The 20949-nt window shown below is 41.7% G+C and overlaps 1 protein-coding gene across 1 annotated transcript in view; it reads left to right on the forward strand.

Moving 5' to 3' along the window:
* Positions 1-20949, forward strand: part of CFAP221 (cilia and flagella associated protein 221) — a 121544-nt gene that overhangs the window by 31384 nt on the left and 69211 nt on the right. Inside the window, exons 6-7 of the mRNA XM_052636042.1 lie at positions 13255-13358; positions 17688-17847. Of these exons, the coding sequence (XP_052492002.1) occupies positions 13255-13358; positions 17688-17847 (264 nt within the window). The remainder of the gene's footprint in view (positions 1-13254; positions 13359-17687; positions 17848-20949) is intronic.

Consider the following 20949-nt stretch of genomic DNA (forward strand, 5'->3'; position numbering starts at 1 on the left):
CCTGACCCTCCTAGCATCAAGCTGATTCAGTTGACCAGTTGGTTGGAGTGCTATAGACAAGCTCACCTGAAAGTCTCCTGGGGTCCCCTCTAGTTGTGATATGCAGAGTACCACCCTACTGGGAGAAACCCATCAGGTTTCGGTTGACCCACTGATTCGGTTGACCAGTTGGTTGGCGCGCTATAGACAAGCTCACCTGGAAGTCTCCTGGGGTCCCCTCTAGTGGCGCATGGGCTTCTCTCGGTGCAGAGCACAGGCTGCAGGCTCTCAGGCTTCAGCAGTCTTGGTGCATGGGCTTAGATGCCCTGAGGTATGTGTGGTCTTAGTTCCTGGACCAGGGATTGAACCCATGTCCCCTGCATTGGAAGGTGGATTCTTAACCACTGGATCTCCAGGAAAGTCCCAAAGAGAGCTTTCAATGGAAGGCCTAAATTTGTTTTGTTTTGTTTTCAAGTTTTTCTCACAAAATGTTGAATCCCAGACTTTTGACTCCTGGAGAAAGTCACTGAAAGGCTGAAAAACAAAATTTAGGAAAGCAGTATTGACCTTACTAGAGCTTAGCTTGAAAACTGTATTACTCTGCTTTTCTCCCTTGGATTTTGTGCAAATTTGATTTGGAAAATTGCCCTTGGTTTGCATGGTACTAAGGATTGGAGCAACACCAACGGATGGTCAGTTTAGGAATGTGTGTATCAGGGGCCATGGTAAAAGGTGGAGTACTTTTTTTTATTTAGGGCTTTCTAGTTTTTGTATAAATTCTTGGAATAATACATTAAATTTAATAGATACATTATATGGCTTATATGAAACTACCAACCTAGTATCATGGACTAAACAGTAAGAAACTTTAAAATATTGTTATGAAAACTATTCATAGATTAGCTCCCAGCTCTAGCATTTAAGAATACAGCATAAGGAGTTTCAGTGTCTACTCCTGGAAGAAGCAAAGGTAAATATTGCGGATGGCATGGTTTCTAGAGTGTGATTTTTTTTTTTTTTTTATCATGCCATGTGTCTTATGAGAGCACAGAGTCGTAAGCACTGGACCACCAGAGAATTCCCTAGAATGTGATTATTTAATGCTTGTCAAAATATTTAGAGTAGCTAGCAACCAGGGACCTGCCCTAAGATGAGCAGCCCTGAATTTCATTCCTTACCCCACATTATCTGTACCTCTAGTGAGTTGTAGATGCTATTTTCTATACGATGTATTAATTCTATTACTGTTTTCATGTTTAAGTGAAGTTATTCTTTAGTTTTTAGGTCTTTTGTACTGTGTGATTCCACTCAGAGCAAGTACTCAGACTCATCATGTTTAGAGACAGAAAGCAGAAGGGTGGGTACCAGAGGCTAGGGGGTGGGATTGCAGTTTAATGGGGACAGAGTTCCAATTTTGCAAGTGATAGAAGTTCTGGAGAAGGATGGTGGCAATGGTTGCACAACAGTGTGAATGTCCCCAGTCCCACTCAACTGTGCCTTTGCCGCTGCCGCTGCTTCTTAGTCGCCTCAGTCGTGGCCAACTCTGTGCGGCCCCGTGGACCGTAGCCCAGCGTGCTCCTCTGTCCATGGGATTCTCCAGGCAAGAGTACTGGAGGGGGTTGCCATGCCCTCCTTGGGAACTTCCCAACCGAGGGATCAAACCTGAGTCTTCTACATTGCAGGCAGATTCTTTACCACTGAGCCACTAGGGGAAGCCCAAACTGTACCCTTAGGAACGAGTAAATTTTATGGTATATACATTTTCTAAAAAAGGTATTTAGAAATATGAATGGGGTACATATTATCTCTGTGAATGACAGGTAACATGTCACCAGGTCACCTCTAACTTCTTCAAGATTCAGTTCCCTTCCCCACCCCACCCCCAGAGAAATATCTTAACTTCCTTAACCAAGTATACAAGGGGACCTCATATAATAATACTTCTGGTTGTTCCCTAGTGTTTTCAGAATTCCATCTTTTCCTAAACTAATGGGATGTGTGTAAAATTTTACCAGTGGGGAGAACTAAGTAGGGTTGGGGAAGAAATTGAATTAGGGGCAAGAAAGGAACTTGACAGTCACACCAGCAAGAGAAAAAGCATCAAACCTCCCTGACTTCTTGCCTCCTTCTTGGTCTATGTGTGTGTGTGCTTGTCATCTCCAACTCTTTGCAACCCCATGGACTGTAGTCCACCAGCCTCCTCTGTCCATGGGATTCTCCAGGCAAGAATACTGGAGTGGGTTGTCATTCCCTCCTCCAAGGGATCTTCCCCACCCAAGGTCTGAACCCATGTCTCTTATGTCTCCTGCATTGGCAAGTGGATTCTTTACCACCAGCACCACCTGGGAAGCCCAATATTGGTCTAAGCTGAGTCTAAAGTAAGGATGGTGTGTAATTCTGTAAAGGCAAAAAAAAAAGATGCCTGTTAAGTGACCATTTCTTTATGTAAATTTGTGTTTGTCCTTATTTGACTATGTCATTAAAGATCCTGGGTCCACTGTGCTTCTGGTTTGAGGCCCCAGTCCCAGTCAATTGTGGCTTTGAAAGTGAGATAAGCGGCATACGAAGTTCACAGGAACATAAATTATCTGAGATTGCAAGGGCATACTTTGAAATCGGAGACATAATTTACTCTGCATTCTTCATATCTTTTCAAGTTGTGGCACATTCATCTGGGGATCTGGCTTATTGAGAAGCTAATCATTTTGTCTGATTTCTTACTATTTTTGTTGGTCATCTTCTGAATACAGCAATTTACACCTCAGGCTCGAAGGAAACTAAATGGCCAGTCTCCAGACACCCCCACTCCTTTCTCTCTACATGCATGCCAGGACTTGAGGGGAGGTTGGTAACATTTGAGACAAAGTCCTGGGACTTTATAAGCCTTTCTTGATGATGGACTAATTGAAGAACTTGCCTTTCAAAAAGCTCAGCAAATAAAGCCCAAGAGGGATCAGTTTTGAAGAGAAAATCAATGGGGAAGAAGCTGTAGGTGTGAACAGTGAGATGGCTTAGTTTTTTGAGGTTGTTAGAGACCGAGGAGAGGGACATAACATGGCAATTAAGAGCTTGGGTCCTGGGGTCCTGGCTTTCATTCCCACCTCAGTCAGTCCAGTTAGTCAGTCGTGACCCCATGGACTGCAGCATGCCAGGCTTCTCTGTCCAGGCTTCTGTCCAACTCCAGGAGCTTGCTGAAACTCATGTCCGCTGTGTCAGTGATGCCATCCAAATATCTCATCCTCTGTCATCCCCTTCTCCTCCTGCCTTCAGTCTTTCCCAGCATCAGAGTCTTTCTCGATGAGTCAGTTATTCACATCAGGTGGCCAAAGTATTGGAGTTTCAGCATCAGCATCAGTCCTCCCAATGAATATTCAGGACTGATTTCTTTTAGGATGGACTGGTTGGATCTCCTTGCAGTCCAAGAGACACTCAAGAGTCTTCTCCAACACCACAGTTTAGAAGCATCAATTCTTCGGCCCTCAGCTTTCTTTGTAGTCCAACTCACATCCATACATAGCTACTGGAAAAACCATAGCTTTGACTAGATGGACCTTTTTTGGCAAAGTGATGTCTATGCTTTTGAATATGCTCTCTAGGTTGGTTATAGTTTTTCTTCCAAGGAGCAAGTGTCTTTTCATTTCATGGCTGCAGTCACCATCTACAGTGATTTTGGAGCCCCCAAAATAGTCTGTCACTGTTTCTATTGTTTCCCCATCTTTTTGCCATGAAGTGATGGGACTGGATTCCATGACCTTAGTTTTCTGAATGTTGAGTTTTAATCTGATTTTTTCACTCTCCTCACTCACTTTCATCAAGAGGCTCTTTACTTCGTCTTCATTTTCTGCCACTGGTGGTGTTATCTGTGTATCTGAGGTTATTGCTGTTTCTTCCAGCAGTCTTGATTCCAGCTTCTGCTCCATCCAACCTGGCATTTTGCATGATGTACTCTGCATGTAAGTTAAATAAGCAGGGTGACAATATACAGCCTTGAGGTACTCCTTTCCCAATTTGGAACCAGTCTGTTGTTCTATGTCCCATTCTAACTGATGCTTCTTGACCTACATACAGATTTCTCAGGAGGCAGGTAAGGTGGTCTAGTATTCTGATCTCTTTAAGAATTGTCCACAGTTTGTTGTGATCCACACAGCAAAAGGCTTTGGCTTAGTAAATAAAGCAGAAGTAGATGGTTTTTTTTTGGAACTCTTTTGCTTTTTCGATGATCCAACAGATGTTGGCAATTTGATCTCTGGTTCCTCTGCCTTTTCTAAATCTAGCTTGAAATCTGGAAGTACATGGTTCACGTACTGTTGAAGCCTGGCTTAGAGAATTTTGAGCATTACTTTGCTAGCATGTGAGATGAGTGCAATTGTGTGGTAGTTTGAAGATTCTTTGGGACTGGAATGAAAACTGACCTCTTCCAGTCCTGTGGCCACTGCTGAATTTTCCAAATTTGCTGGTATATTGTGTGCAGCACTTTAACAGCATCATCTTTTAGGATTTGAAAGAGCTCAGATGAAATTCCATCACCTTCACCAGCTTTGTTCACCATGATGCTTTCTAAGGCCCACTTGACTTCTCATTCCAGAATGTCTGGCTCTAGGTGAGTGATCACACCATCATGGTTATCTGGGTCATGAAGATCTCTTTTGTACAGTTCTTCTGTGTATTCTTGCCACCTCTTCTTAATATCTTCTGCTACTGTTAGGTCCATACCATTTCTGTCCTTTATTGTCCCCATCTTTGCATGAAATATTCCCTTGGTATCTCTAATTTTCTTGAAGAGATCTCTAGTCTTTCCCATTCTATTGTTTTCCTCTATTTCTTTGCATTGATCACTGAGGAAGGCTTTCTTGCTATTCTTTGGAACTCTGCATTCAAATGGGTATATCTTTACTTTTCTCCCCTGCTTTTTGCTTCTCTTCTTTTCACAGCTATTTGTAAGGCCTCCTCAGACAGCCATTTTGCTTTTTTGCATTTCTTTTTCTTGGGGATGGTCTTGATCACTGCCTCCTATACAGTGTTACAAACCTCTGTCCATAGTTCTTCAGGCACTCTATCTATCAGATCTAATCCCTTGAATCTATTTCTCACTTCCACTGTATAATTGTAAGGGATTTGATTTAGGTCATATCTGAATGGTCTGGTGGTTTTCCCTACTTTCTTCAATTTAAGTCTGAATTAGGCAATAAGGAGTTCATGATCTTAGCCCTAGTCAGCTCCTGGTCTTGTTTTTGCTGACTGCATAGAGCTTCTCCATCTTTGGCTGCAAAGAATATAATGAATCTGATTTCGGTGTTGGCCATCTGATGATGTCCATTTGTTGAGTCTTCTCTTGTGTTGTTGGAAGAGGGTGTTTGCTATGACCAGTGCATTCTCTTGGCAAAACTCTATTAGCCTTTGTCCTGCTTCATTCCGCATTCCAAGGCCAAATTTGCCTGTTACTCCAGGTATCTCTTGACTTCCTACTTTTGCATTCCAGTCCCCTATAATGAAAAGGACATCTTTTTTGGGTGTTAATTCTAGAAGGTCTTGTAGGTCTTCATAGAACTGTTCAACTTTCACTTCTTCAGCATTAGTGGTTGGGGCATAGACTTGGATTACTGTGATACTGAATGGTTTGCCTTGGAAATAAACAGAGATCATTCTGTTGTTTTTGAGACTGCACCCAAGTACTGCATTTCAGACTGTTTGGTTAACTGTGAAGGCTACTCCATTTCTTCTAAGGGATTCTTGCCCACGGTAGTAGATATAATGGTCATCTGAGTTAAATTCATCCATTCCAGTCCATTTTAATTCACTGATTCCTAAAATATTGATGTTCACTCTTGCCATCTCCTGTTTGCCCACTTCCAATTTGTCTTGATTCATGGACCTGACATTCCAGGTTCCTATGCAATATTGTTCTTTACAGCATTGGACTTTTACTTCCATCACCAGTCACATCCACAACTGGGCATTGTTTTTGCTTTGGCTCCATCTCTTCATTCTCTCTGGAGTTGTTTCTCCACTCTTCTCCCATAGCATATTGGGCACCTATGACCTGGGGAGTTCATCTTTCAATGTCATATCTTTTTGCCTTTTCATACTGCTCACGGGGTTCTCAAGGCAAGAGTGCTGAAATGGTTTGCCATTCCTTTCTCCAGTGGACCACATTTTGTCAGAACTCTCCACCATGACCCATCTGTCTTGGGTGGCCCTACACTGCAAGGAGATCCAACTAGTCCATCCTAAAGGAGATCAGTCCTGGATGTTCATTGGAAGGACTGATGTTGATGCTGAAACTCCAATACTTTGACCACCTGATGCGAAGAGCTGACTCATTTGAAAAGACCTCGATGCTGGGAAAGATTGAGGGCGGGAGGAGAAGGGGACGACAGAGGATAAGATGGTTGGATGGCATCACCAACTCAAAGGACATGGATTTGGGTGGACTCCAGGAGTTGGTGATGGACAAGGAGGCCTGGCGTGCTGTGGTTCATGGGGTGGCAAATAGTTGGACATGACAGAGTGACTGAACTAAACTGAACTGACACAGCATGGCTTATAATTTTCTTCAGTTAGACAAGGCTGTGGTCTATGTGACCAGTTATCTGTGATTGTGATTTTCATTCTGTCTGCCCTCTGAGGTATAAGGATAAGAGGCTTATGGAAGCTTCCTGATGGGAGAGACTGACTGTGGGGGAAACTGGTTCTTGGTTCTGATGGGCAGAGCCATGCTCAGTAAATTTTAATCCAGTTTTCTGTTGATGGGCGGGACTATGTTTCTTCCCGGTTGTTTGACCTGAGATCAAACTATGGCGGAAGTAATGCAGATAATGGCGACCTCCTTGAAAAGGTCCTGTGCACTGCTGCACTCGGTCCCTCTGACCCTGCAGCAGGCCACTGCCAATCCATGCCTCTCCTGGAGACTTCTGGACACTCAACAGGCAAGTCTGGGTCAGTCTCCTGTGGAGTCCCTGCTCCTTTCCCCTGGGTCCTGGTGCACATAAGGTTTTGTTTCGGCCCTCCAAAAGTCTGTTTCCCTAGTCCTGGGTAAGTTCTGGCGGCTCTATGGTGGGGTTAATAGTGACCTCCTCTAAGAGGGCTTATGGCACAATTGGGTCTGCTGTACCAGAGCCCCTGCCCCTGTGACAGGCCACTGCTGACCCATACCTCCGCAGGGGACACTCAAACACTCAAAGGCAGGTCTGGCTCAGTCTCTGTGGGGTCTCCTGGTGTGCACAAGGTTTTGTTTGAGCCCTCCAAGTGTCTCTGAAAGGTATGGGGTTTGATTCTAAATGCAATTTTGCCCCTCCTACTGTCTTTCTGGGGCTTCTCCTTTGCCCCTGGACATGGGGTATTATTATTATTTTTTTTTTTTTTTGGTGTGATCCAACATCCTCCTGTCCGATGGTAGTTCAGCAGCAAGTTGTAATTTTGGAGTTCTCACAGGAGAAGATGAGCGCATGTCCTTCTACTCTGCCATCTTGTGACCCTCACCATTCCAACCTCATCTCTTATTAATTGTAAGTCCTTGGATAGCCCCACACTGGTCGGTTTATTTATCTATGAAATGGTCTGAATAATAGTGCTTACCTCCCAGGTTGGCTGAGGCACAAGCACATGGCTGGAACATGTGAAGAGCTACTACTGAAAAGAGAAAAAGACTTTAAAATGTCCAGGTTAAGATTCCCACCAGAAATGGGGTAAAGGCAGTCATTCACTAAAGGAGAAATGAGGTGAGGAAGAGAGAATGCTGTCTGGGTCTGGTTTTTCCTTACTGCTGCGTAACAAACCACCCTGGAAGCAGTGGCTTAAAGTAACAGCAGTCATTTGTTTTGCTCCTGGATCTACATTTTGAAGGCTCCTTGATGGAGAAAGTTGCCCTGCTTTGTGCAGAGTCAGCTGAGGCTGCTTAGCCAAGCCAAGGGATCCACTTCCCAGGATGGTCCACTCGCATGCTGGCTGTTTCCTGGGCTGAGCTGGGTGCAGGGCTGGTAGCCTCTGTTCTCTCCACATGGGTCTCTCCAAAGGCTGCTTGTGCTTCCTGCCAACCTGGCAACAAGGTGAGCACCCAGGAGGATCAAGAGATGCCAGTCTCCTGGGTATGGCCTTAGGAAAGCAATGCAGCATCATTATTTCCGCTGCTCTCCAGGAGCTGAGTGGCCAGAGAGCCCAGATCCCAGGGAAGGAGACCGGGGATCCGCCTCTCAATGAAAAAAAATGGGTTTGTTTTCGTATTTATGTATTTATTTTTGCCTGCTTCGGCTCTTGGTTGAGATACTCAGGCTCTCAGCTGCACAGAGTCTTCTCTCTAGTTATGGTACAGGGACCCCAGAGTGCATGGGCTCCGTAGTTGAGGCCCACAGGCTCAGTTGCAGCATATGGGCTTAGCTGTCCCCCAGCGTGTGGGATCTTAGTTCCCCAACCAGGGATCAAACCCATGTCTACTGCATTGTAAGGCAGATTCTTAACCACTGGACCGCCAGGGAAGTCCCAATATCAATGAGCTCATTCAGATTGAATTTTCTCATGAGTCTTCTGTACATTTGAAAAGGAGTGGGTCTCATGCAAATACAACATTGCTGTCCACAGCTTTGGATCTCTAAGTGATTCCTGTATCAGTGAGTAATTGACAAGGGAAAAGTCCTGCTAAATTGACATGATTACATAGTCTACATTATGGTTTAAATTTTATATATGTCTCTGTGAAGAGGCTTCCCTTTATCTTGATGGTTACAAGTAGCATGTAATAGCTGATGATTAATTTATTGTGCCCTCTGAATCTACCATCTTGTAATAAGTTAGCATTTGTCATGCTTTTTACTGTTACTGAATCATGCTTGGGTCTGCTTGCCCGTGTGCAGCAAAGCCATCCTAATGACAGCAGATCATGGTGAAGGAAAGTGCAGTGTTAATTATAAGCACCCAGGAAGGAGTCTAGACACCTGGTGCTTAAAAGGCCTGAACTCTTTGAAAGGTTTCAGGGAAAGGTTTTTAAAGACGGAGTGAGGAAAGAGGGTAGTGGGGTGTGTGGTCAGCTCATGGACATTCTTCTGATTGGATTATGGTGACGTTATCAGGAGTCAGCATCATCAACCTTCTGATTCCAACCGATCTGGAGTCTACATGCTTGTGGGTAGCATACCGGTAACTTCTCCCACCTGGTGGGAATCTCAGTATCTACAAGACAGCTCAAAGGATGTGGCCCAGAACATTATCTATAGCCCTTGAGGAGGAACTGAAGGTCCTTGACTTTGTCTAATGGCTAAAGTATTAGAATTTTTTCTTGCCTGATGGTTTTCCTTTCTTTCTCCATTTTCTCATTCTCTGATTAAATTGACTCTTTGGAACTCAGGAAAGGTCTAAGGAGGCCACAGTTTTTCCACAGTGAAGAGGCAGGTAGAGGACATGGGGGTCAGGGCGGGGAGTCTGTTCCAGGAAGGCCCCATACAGTCCCTCTCGGTGACATGATCAGTCAACTTTCATCCTCCAAAAAGGAGTCCAGTACTATTTATGTCAAGATGGCTCACTCAGTCCACTCTCTAAACATGGAGGTTTTTTAATTAGAGAGGAACTTTGTTTTTATGTTATCCCCAATAAGTTCACAAGATTATACATTCTCTCAAGAAATCGTTGATTACTCCTAACTAACACAATGTTAGATTTTAGGGTAAATGATGAAAATAACATCAGAGTAAAGTAGAAACAAATGTTATATAATTTACTGGAAATTAATGCAGTGTCTGGCCCTCTTCTAGCATTTATTTAGAAAAAGGACAAGAAAGATATTTGCGTTTATATTATTTTATAATATTTACTTTCTGTGAGGGAAATTGGTACTCTCTTCTTCTAATAGGCACAGAGTTTGTACATGATCATAAGACTGGTATTTAAAAAGTTTGAGTTGGATTTTATTAAAAATAAGTCATAAGTCTTTTCAAGTACTTAATATATTTTTATACATAGCCTTAATGTATTTGATTAAATGTTTAAATAATAAAGTAGCAAGGATAAAAGTTGTCATTACTTGAAGAGCATTAACTTCTATATGCTTTAATTTTTTAATATTATTTTTATTTTGGCTGTGCTGGGCCCTCGCCACTGCATGCAGGCCCCCTGCTAATTGCAGAGAGCAGGGATGGGTGGTGAGGACGGGGAGGGCGGTCTCTTTTGTGGTATATGAGCTCTTGGACACGAGGGACTCAGCACCCACAGCATACAGACCCAGCTGCCCCGTGGCATATGGAATCCTCCTGGACCAGGGATCAAACCTATGTCCCCTTCAGTGGCAGGCAAACTCCCAACCACTGGTCCACCAGGAAAGTTCTGCTTTAATATTTTAATTTGCTACTTTCTATAAATCATAGAAGAACTCTAATTCAGGCTCCTATTTGCATCTGAGGATTAATAGGCATAGGATATGTATATTTATTCATGTTTCTTCACTGCCAGTCACTTTTTATTGTATTTTAGCAATGGAATTTAGCTGAGAATTTTTAAGGCCCCCAGAATCTAATGGGATTCTGTTTCTTTACATATGGAAAACTTCTAAATAACCTAAGCTTCCTATCTGCCAGAATTTCTCTTGACCCAAATTAAAGTAGATTGCCCTTGATTTATGATGAAGGAAATCAGTCACATAATTTGATATTCGTAGTGTGAACAGCAACGATGAAAACCAAGTTCAGTTTTTCTACTACCTGTGTATTCCTGGCACTGCTGTGTCTGCTGAATCAAGCCACTTGGAATTTTGTGCCCTTAAGGAATTGTTTGTTTTTCCAATGGATTAATGCATCAGGAACTTGGCTTCATGTAATCATCATTAAACAAATACTCTGACACCTTTTCTATGAGAATTATCAGAGCTTTGAAGTTAGCTACAGATTGGGTAAATATAAAAAGCACTACCAGTTTTTGTTTGTTTTAGTTCAGGAAAATGTAAACATTCAACTTTTGGCAGAGGATCCCTGAGCAGCTGCTGGGGTAGCTCTGAGCAGACCCCTGGGGATATTGACTGGAGACCCATACAGCCCAGGTGGCTTGTAAGTCACTGACCTAATCTTCAGGGACCAGGTTCGGGCAGTGTCATTCATCATCTTGAGAGACATGTAATTTGTAATGTTAGTTTTACCTACCCAGTGCTGTAAAATACCTGATGCTCAGTGGGGCCTAAGTGTCTGTTAGGTTGAATTGCCCCAAAAAACGTAATGACTTTTAGGTACCCTGTATTTCAGAATTAGAAAACATCTCATACAGTTAAGATGGATGAACTGATACTTCTAGTAGAACCTGATTTAGAACAGAATTTATGAGTTGGTTAAAAAAATAAAAAAGCTATGAAGTAGTCATCTCACTATTGGCTGAATTGGTTACTCTGTATAATGACCCTTATCTCAAATTTATATCAATGGATGTAATTGAAAACATTCATATCTAAAATTTACAAGTTAATAAGAGAATAGAATAATCCAGTAGAAAAATGGGCAAAGAATACACACAGGCAATTCATAGAAGAGGAAATCCAATGGGTAAAATGAGTAGGGTCAACCTCAAAGACATAAAAATAAAGTGACATACTATTTCACCCTCATCAAGTTTGGAGAAGTTACAATGTCTGAGAATTCTGTATTGGTAATCAGATGCTGCTCATGGGAGGATAAATTGGTTCGAGTGCTTCAGAGGGCACTTAGGCCATACCTAGCAAAGCTGATAATTTCACTTTACTGCTCACCAGTAATTCCATTTCTCAGTCCCAGCTAGAGCAGCTCTGATCGACATGCATAAGGAGTCGCCCAAAGACTGTCGTCACCACACTGAAGCAGTGAAAAGGCACAGACAACCTATACACCTTTCAGCACGAGAGCAGAGAGAGAGAGATGATGTCGACAGACAGCGAAATACTTATCGCTGGTTAAAACAAATGAACAGAACTTCATGTGTCATCATGGATCAATTTCAGAAGCATAATGCTGGGCAAAACCAGCATGTTTTAGAAGAGTATCAGTTCAATTCAGTTGCTCAGTCATGTCCGACTCTTTGCGACCCCATGAATCGCAGCACACCAGACCTCCCTGTCCATCACCAACTCCCAGAGTTCACCCAGACTCACATCCATCGAGTCAGTGATGCCATCCAGCCATCTCATCCTCTGTCATCCCCTTCTCCTCCTGCCCCTAATCCCTCCCAGCGTCAAAGTCTTTTCTAATGAGTCAACTCTTCGCCTGAGGTGGCCAGAGTACTGGAGTTTCAGCTTTAGCATCATTCCTTCCAAAGAAATCCTAGGGCTGATCTCCTTCAGAATGGACTGGTTGGATCTCCTTGCAGTTCAAGGGACTCTCAACAGTCTTCTCCAACACCACAGTTCAAAAGCATCAATTCTTTGGTGCTCAGCCTTCTTCACAGTCCAACTCTCACATCCATACATGACTACTGGGAAAACCATAGCCTTGACTAGACGGACCTTAGTCAGCAAAGTAATGTCTCTGCTTTTGAATATACTATCTAGGTTGGTCATAACTTTTCTTCCAAGGAGTAAGCATCTTTTAATTTCATGGCTGCAGTCACCATCTGCAGTGATTTTGGAGCCCCCCAAAATAAAGTCTGACACTGTTTCCACTGTTTCCCCATCTATTTCCCATGGAGTGATGGGACCTGATGCCATGATCGTTTTCTGAATGTTGAGCTTTAAGCCAACTTTTTCACTCTCCACTTTATGGGTACATACATATGTGGTGATATTTCTAAAATCCGTGGGAATGATGGTGAATACAGGTAGAGGTCACCCCTGGGGAGGCAAGAAGGAGCAGAGGACCAGGGAGAGGTAGCCAGGGAGCTTCAGCTGTTCTGCATGTTTCATATCTGTTAAAATAAGACATTGGTTTACCCAAAGCAGAAGATTTTATAGAGCTTGATAGTGGATAAAGGGATCTTTCTTTTATTATTTTCAATATTTTATTTATATTTGGAGTATTTCCAAATAATGAATTTAAGGCCAAGTAAAAATACTCCTGGCATCATTTTTCAAACTGTATTTGAAATCTACTGTATCCCCAAAACTACTACGGCAAAAGGGTCATTCCACTTTGCCATCAGGATAGGCTCAGGGCTCTCTGAGCTGTCCCCCTGCCACAGCACCCAGAAGGTGCTGTCAGCTAGCTGTCACGCGGGAATGAGAGTGTGAGGGTTGGCTCTCATGGTTGTGGTTGTTTGTTACATAACCTGAGTATTCTTTGATACCAAAAGAGGTAGTTATAAAGAAAAATAGTATTTTACAGTTTTCTTCTTTTTTTTCAGCAAAAGCCACGTGATTCCTTTGTGGTGCAGTTGTCCTGTGGATTTCGAGTTTCATGTCACTGTGGTTCATCCTCATCAGGCCTTTACTGTGGAGCCAACATCAGGTAAGGAGAATTAATTCTCAAGTTGCCAATTTCCTGACAGTTCTCAGACTGAAGATGACTTGGAAAGTAGGTCTCAAATTATGAAAGAGAATAAGCCACATTTGAATGTGTTATTTTCAAATGTGTAACAGTAACAGACTTTACATATCTGATTATGTAAATCAGAACCGGAAACGTGGGAGTAAACACAGTTTGGGATAATCTATATCATGCAGATAATTTATAATTTATATTCAGGTCAATTGCACCCCCGAGTCAAAACTTGAAATCAGGAGTTAATCCATTCTAATTCTAGTTTTAACTCCTGGTACTGACATGGTTCATAGTCACCTTTAATACAGGTTCGAATAAAATGGGAATATTATATCTACTCAAGCCCTCAGAATCTTAGTGAAGGGTCTAAGGAATTTGTCTTACATGTGTCACAGACCATCTGTCTTTGCATGCCCCAAAGGATGTAGATCCCAAAGATGCTCAGGACCTCTGAGAATGAAATCTCCACCTGAACTGACTTCTGCTTCCCAGTTTCTCTCCTGATGTTTAGGTTTGGGATTTAAATATCCACCCATTGTGGCCTGCTGTGAATTCTAAAATAGTTTTGTTTTTGTTTTGTGTTTTTTCAGATTTATTGAGGTATAACTGACATGTATATGATATGGATATAATTTTATACATAAAATTATAAGCTTTTTAAGCATATAATGTGATGATTTGACATGTGTACACATCGTGAAAGGATTCTGTCATTGAGTTAATTAATGTCCATCACCTCATAGAGCTGTCTTTTTTATTGGTGAAACATTTAAGTTCTACTCTCTCAGCAAATTTCAAGTATAGTCACCTAGTTTTATGTTAAAGCCTCAGACCTTATTCATTCTATAATTGAAAGTTTGTACCCTTTTACCAATTCTCCTTACCACCACCACCCCCCACCCGCAGCCCCTGGTAACCATTTTTCAACTCTCTATTTCTCAGAATTGGACTTTTTTTCTTCTGAATGTGTATGTAAATGATACCTTGTAGTATCTGTCTTTGGCTTATTTTACTTAGCATAATGGCACCCAAGTTCATACATGTTGTCTTCTTTAACACTGAGTAATATTGCATTATATATATATATGTATATGCCACTTCTTTATCCTCTCATCTGTCAATGGACACAGAGTATTTTCACTCCCGTGGATATTGTGAATAACGCTGCAGTGAACGTGGGAGTACATATATCTCTTCAAAATAATGATTTCATTCCCCTTGCATATATACCCAGATGTGAGGTTGCTGGATCTTATGATAATTCCTTAGGTTCTGAGGAAACCTCCACACTGGTTTCCATAGTGACTGCACCAGTTTGCATTTCCAGCACTGCACAAGTGTTCCCTTTTTTCTACCTTCTTGCCAGGATTTGTTATCTCTTTGATAACAGCCATTCTAACAGGTGTGAGATGATAATCTCATTTTATTTGCATTTTCCTGATGATTAGTGATGTTGAACATGTACCTTTTGGACATTTGTATATCTTCTTTGGAAAAGTGTCTGTTTGGGTTCTTTGCTCATTTGAAAAAGTTGGGTTATCTTGGTGTTTTGTTATTGAGTTATATGATATCCTTGTGTATCTTAGGTATTCATGCTTTATTGGATATGTGGTTTACAAATATTTCCTTCCATTCCATAGGTTGTCTTTTCATTTTGTTGATGTCTTCTTTTGTTGTGCAGAAGCTTTTGAACTTGGTGTAGTTTCATATGTTTTTGCTTTTGTTGACTTTGCTTTTGGTATCAAATTCCCAAAATCATTGTCAAGACCAATGTCAAGGAGCTTTTTTCTTTGTTTTCTTCTAGGAATTATATTGTCAGTTCTTACATTCAAGTCTTTAATCCATTTTGAAATCATTTTTTTAATCTTTAAATTTTTTATTGTAATATAGTTGACTTACAGTGTTGTGTTAGTTTTAGGTGTACAGCAAAGTGACTCAGTTATACATATACAAAATATAGTCACTTTTTAGATTATTTTCCCTTACAGATTGTTATTACAAGATATTGAGTAAAGTTCCCTGTGCTATACAGTAGGTCTTTGTTGCTTATCCATTTTATGTAGAGTATATCTGTTAATCTCACACTCCAAATTAATCCTCCCTCCTGAATTTTACTTCTGTATGTGGTGTAAGATAGTGGTTCAGTTTTATCTTTAGTATGTGGCTGTTCAATTCTCCCAACACTTTATTGAAGAGATTGTCCTTGCCCTTTTGTATATTCTAGGATCCTTTGTTGCCAATTGACCATATATGCATGAGTTTATTCCTGGGCTTTCTTTTTATTGTGTCTATTTAGAATGATGGATGTTAATTAAACCTATTGTGATTATTTCACAAATACGGAAGTCAAACCATCATGCTTCATACCTTAAATTTATACAGAGATGTATGTTGATTATTTCTCAATAAAACTGGAAAAAATTTATTTTGAGGCATTTCATTCTTTTTGTTGCTGTTGTAAATGGAATTGTTTTTTCATTTCACTTTCTCATGGTTTGTTATTGGTGTATATAAACACAACTGATTTTTCTATATTGATTTTGTATCCTGCAACTTTACTTTCATTAATTCTATTAATAGTAGGTGTTTTGGTGGAGTCTTTAGGGTTTTATGTATTTTTCTGAAGCACAGCGCTTAGGATCTGAGAAGATAAAAGAGCTCTAGGACTGGGTATCTGCCTTAGGGGCTTGCAGACTAGTTGGGAGACTGGTAAACTTTTCAGAGTGACAGTTCGGGTGATACCTGAGGACCGCAGGGTATCGGTGAGGGAGGGTGGTGGAGGCTTCTGCAGATGGAGCATCAGGAGGAGTTTCCTGTAACTTGTGGGCTGACATAGGCTTTGACGTTTTGTTTATTGAGCTGGGAACACAGTAACAAGCAGGTATCTGCTTTTGTGAGACTTAACTAGGGGAGGCAGATGACAGAGGTGATTCCAGAAGATTGGAAGCTAAAGGAAGATCTGGAGGAAGGGCTTCTAGTCTGGGGAACAGCAAGTGCCAAGGCATGGAGTCCAGAGTGCCAGTGTCTGGGGACTGGAGCAGCAGCCCCACGCCTCATCCAAGCCTCTGCTTCAGCATCTCCTCACCTGAGACCTGATGTTCACCATGTCTCAAATAGCTCCTTGGGTGTCACTTGCTTCCCCATGGCCTACCCTGTGTTCATGACATGACTTGAGAGTTTGTATTCACTTGTTTATTTCTTTTTATTTGCCATCCTGGCCAGCACATAAACTCCGTGAGCTCTGGGGCTGTGTGTGTGTGTGTGTGTGTGTGTGTGTGTGTGTGTGTGTGTGTGTGTGTGTGTGTGTGTGTCTTTGGGCTGTGCCATATGGCTTGTGTGGTCTTCGTTCCCTGGCTAGGGATAGATCCTGCACCCCTTGCATTGGCAGGCAGAGCCTTAATCACTGGATCACCAGGAAAGTCCCCTGGGACTTTGCTTTGTTTACTATTGTGTCTCAAGTGCCTAAAACAGTGCCTGGCACCTAGTAGGTGCTCGGTGAATGTCTGGATGGCTAAATGAAAGGGCTGTGGGGTTGGCATAGAGAGCAAGGCAGAGGGTGGTCCAAGATTCAGAGGGACCCTAGATGGGAAGGAGAGGGGTTGCCAGGCAAGGCCTCTGTGGGAACCAGAGGAGTCCACCTCACCTAGAGAGCAAACCAGAAAGCCTTCAGTGGAAGTCAGAAATGGTAGCCCTTCTCACACCTAGCATATTGATCCTTCTTTCCTCCTTGCCTTTTATTTTCCTTTCCATGTTTGTTGAGCACTTAATTGCATTCCAAGCCCTGTTGGCACCAGAGACACAAAGGAGAAATAAGCATCATGTGACATTTGCCTTTGGAGAGAACTGTTGTCTATCCTGAAGAAATAAAATGAGAGAATCAAATTACGCAAAAATATAGGGAACCAAATTATTTGGACACAAACTTTTACGTGTGTTCCTTCATCTTCCTTGTGGCTCACAGCATGAACATTGATATCTGGGAATTATTAATAATGGCTTAAAGGTTATGGTTCTGGGAATTCACTTCTGACTCAGTAACGCTGACTCATAGTATATGTTTATATAACTGGCACAGTCAAGTTATGAGTATAAAGGATTAGGGTAGTAGTTGGTAAATAAGATCAGTGTGAACATGCAGAAGTTGATTCACGTGTATTTAATGAAAAGACCATACAATGATACTAGAAATACTTGTGCTTCCCATGGGAAGAATACATATGTGTGTGAGAGTCAGCCTCTTTGCTTGGACTTAGCAGGAAGAAAAAGCATCACGTTTTCTCATGTCTTTCCTCCCAGGAATAATCCCGGCGAATGGGAAGATGAATGTGACAGTGAAGTTTACCCCGTTTCAGTATGGGATGGCACAGATTAAAATGCAGCTGTGGGTTTCACAGTTCAACTCTCAACCGTACGAGTGTGTCTTCACCGGGACATGCTACCCCAACGTGGCTTTAAAGTACGGCTGCCTGGGGAGACTTCTGTTTATCCTCCAAACCCCAATTCTTCCGTTCATCCATTCCGTTGTTTCTTTCTTGTAGCGGAATGCCATCAAAGCCTTACTTAATATGCCTGGAACTAATATACAGTTACATGTCAATTCTGTCTCAATTTTGAAACTTACTTAAATGGTGAACCTTCATAAAATATCCTTTAAAATATAACAGTGATACAGAGAATATCTCTGTGCTTGTAGCAATAGTTGCTTCTGCCAAGAGAGAGAAGAGTTGACTGAGAAAAGAGATTTTGGAGAGGATACTTTCTTTCACTGATTACTATCACTTCACTGTTTGAATTGTTGGCCACATGTGTGTATTAGTGTCTATTCAAAAATTCAAGTCATAATGCCAGAACCACATAGCTATATTCTAAGTTTCAATATAATATTATAATGAGTGGAGTGCCTGCCCTGTGCAGTGTCCACTGCAAAGCCCCACGGGAAATGGCCCACACTCTAAAGATGCTGAAGACAGGAGCCGAAATAAGTCAACTATAACAAATGCCTTTAACATAAGGCAGAAATGGAAACATGCTGGGTGGGAGATTTTCTTAAAGCACCCTCAGCATTCGAGTCAGAGTAAAAATGTGAAATGGGTTTAAGTTTTAAACCCATGGGTTTAACTATAACAGTTAGCCCTGAACTTCCATTTCCAGTGAATGTGAGCTTGTATTTTTACATCCAAGTATATTTAGTTAATAAGGTGTTTTCTAACTTGCATTATGTTTATAGAAGTGAAAAGGAAAAAATTTCACAGTATAAATCCTAATCTTGAAAAATCCTTATAAATATTTTGCAAATGATGAAGGCAAAGGTTGATTTTCCTCCTCTCCCCTTCACACATACATTCACATCACAGATTAACATCATTAGACATATTAAAAGTGGAATAACAACCTACTATCAAAATAAGAACTCCATGATTTATTATATATTTATATTATTATTTTCTTTCTCAGAAGCCAAAGCAGCTTGAATCAACTATAGAATATTAGTGTGACCTGCTGAACCCAAATCTTGCAAGTTCCTGTAGTAAAACTAAAGTAGTTCAGCCAATAAAGAGGTAGCATTGGACATAAAAGAAAAACAGTCCTCATTTTCCTGGTGTCAGTTAACTGACTGAGAAGAATGCTGTTTGCAGCTCACAACATGCACCACAATACAGAGATGACCTCCTCAGAGGCGTCACTTGAGTGGGACTTTGACATGTCTACCCCTCCATAGACACATTCTTAAACACAGTGGTGCATTGCATGGCAGGAGCTCCAAGCAGGAACAGATGCACACCTTCTTTAAACTATGTTTTGCTTTCCCATCTGGAGTTTAATATCTGGTCTAGAACACTCTTGACGTTTTCAAGGACCATGTCTCAAGACCTGCCTGTCTCCCCGGGCTTCAGGTAGTGCTGGAACACAGATGTTCCACCAGGAAGGGGAAAAATGATCGAGCTGCAGTGTTCTCTGAAGATTTCACAGGTGCTTTTTTTTGTTTCAGAGTTGGATGTGTGATGAACTCACATCCAATTGGCACTGCCAAGTCCATGTAACTCTTGGTTTCTCGCTTTCTCATATCCCTTCATTTCCATCGTCAACACTAGCAGTTAGACTTCTTAAAGAGACTGGTGTTTTTTTTTTTCTGATTGAAGTGCAATTGACTTAACACTGTTGTGTTAACTTCTGCTGTTCAGCAATGTGACTGTTATATGCATATATACATATACACACATGTATATATATTCTTATTCATATTCTTTTCCATATGGTTTATCACAGGATGTTGAATACAGTTCCCTGTGCTATACAGTAGGACCCTGTTGTTCACCCATCCTGTGTATAATAGTTTGCGTCTGTGAATCCCAGACTCCTAATACTTCCCTCCCCCATCCTTCTCCTCCTTGGCAACCAGAAGTCTGTTCTCTTTGCCTGTGAGTCTATTTTGTAGATAAGTTCGTTTGTGTCATATTTTAGATTCCACACATATAAGTGATATCTTATGGTATTTGTCTTTCTCTTTCTGACTTACTTCACGTAGTATGGTAACCTCTAGGTCCATGCATGTTGTTGGGCATTATTCTGCTCATTTTGTGGCTGAATAGTATTCCATTGTATATATGCACCACATCTTCTTTGTCCATTCATCTGCTGATGGACATTTAGGTTGTCTCTGGCTATTGTCCTGGCTATTGTAAATGTGTTGCTATGAACATAGGGGTGCGTGTATCTTTAGAATTACGGTTTTCTCTGGATACATGCCCAGGAGAGGAATTGCAGGATCATATGGTAGCTCTAGTTTTAGTTTTTTAAGGAACCTCCATGCTGTTCTCCATAATAACTGCACCAACTTACATTCCTGTTAACAGTGTAGAAGGTTCCATCTCAAGGAGATTGGGTTTTTTTTGTCATCCTCAAATATTCTAGGTTGTTTCCCAAATGTTTATGGCAGAGGTGGTGTCAGAGCTCTGCTCTGTTGAGATGCAAACACCAGGCCACAGCTCACCCCTAACCAAGCATCTCACCCTTGCACCTCACAGTGCGTCCATCAGTATGCCTCGCTCCCACCCAGGGACAGGTTCTCCCATGCCTGGGACCGTTCAGAACTCTTACACTGGCCTTATTGAATTTGGGATTGCGGGCATATAACCTGTGTTATACAGGACAGCCGGATCAGTAGGTGCTCAACCAAAGCAAACAGTGTCAGAATGCCTAAATGGCAGCAATTTCTCATCTTCTCTCCCAAGTGTCACCGACAGGTGTCATCCCACCAAACTTGTGCTTGAGGAAATGCTTTCATGGGCAGCATTTATGAACATAGCGTGGTTCTACTACCCCTCATGACAAATAAACAGCTTCTGCAGACATGGAAGCAGCCCTGTCTATACCTATCCATGTTCAAAGCAGTTTTCATTTATAGAAAAGATCTCAAACATTAGCCTGAGTCACTTTTTTTTAATTGGAGGATAATGGCTTTACAGTGCTGTGTTGCTTTCTGCTGTACAACAGCATGAATCAACCATAAGTATACATATGTTCTCTCCCTCTTGAACCTCCCTGCCACCCCCACATC

This window comes from Budorcas taxicolor, chromosome 2 (assembly GCF_023091745.1).
Source record: "Budorcas taxicolor isolate Tak-1 chromosome 2, Takin1.1, whole genome shotgun sequence".
NCBI lineage: Eukaryota > Metazoa > Chordata > Mammalia > Artiodactyla > Bovidae > Budorcas > Budorcas taxicolor.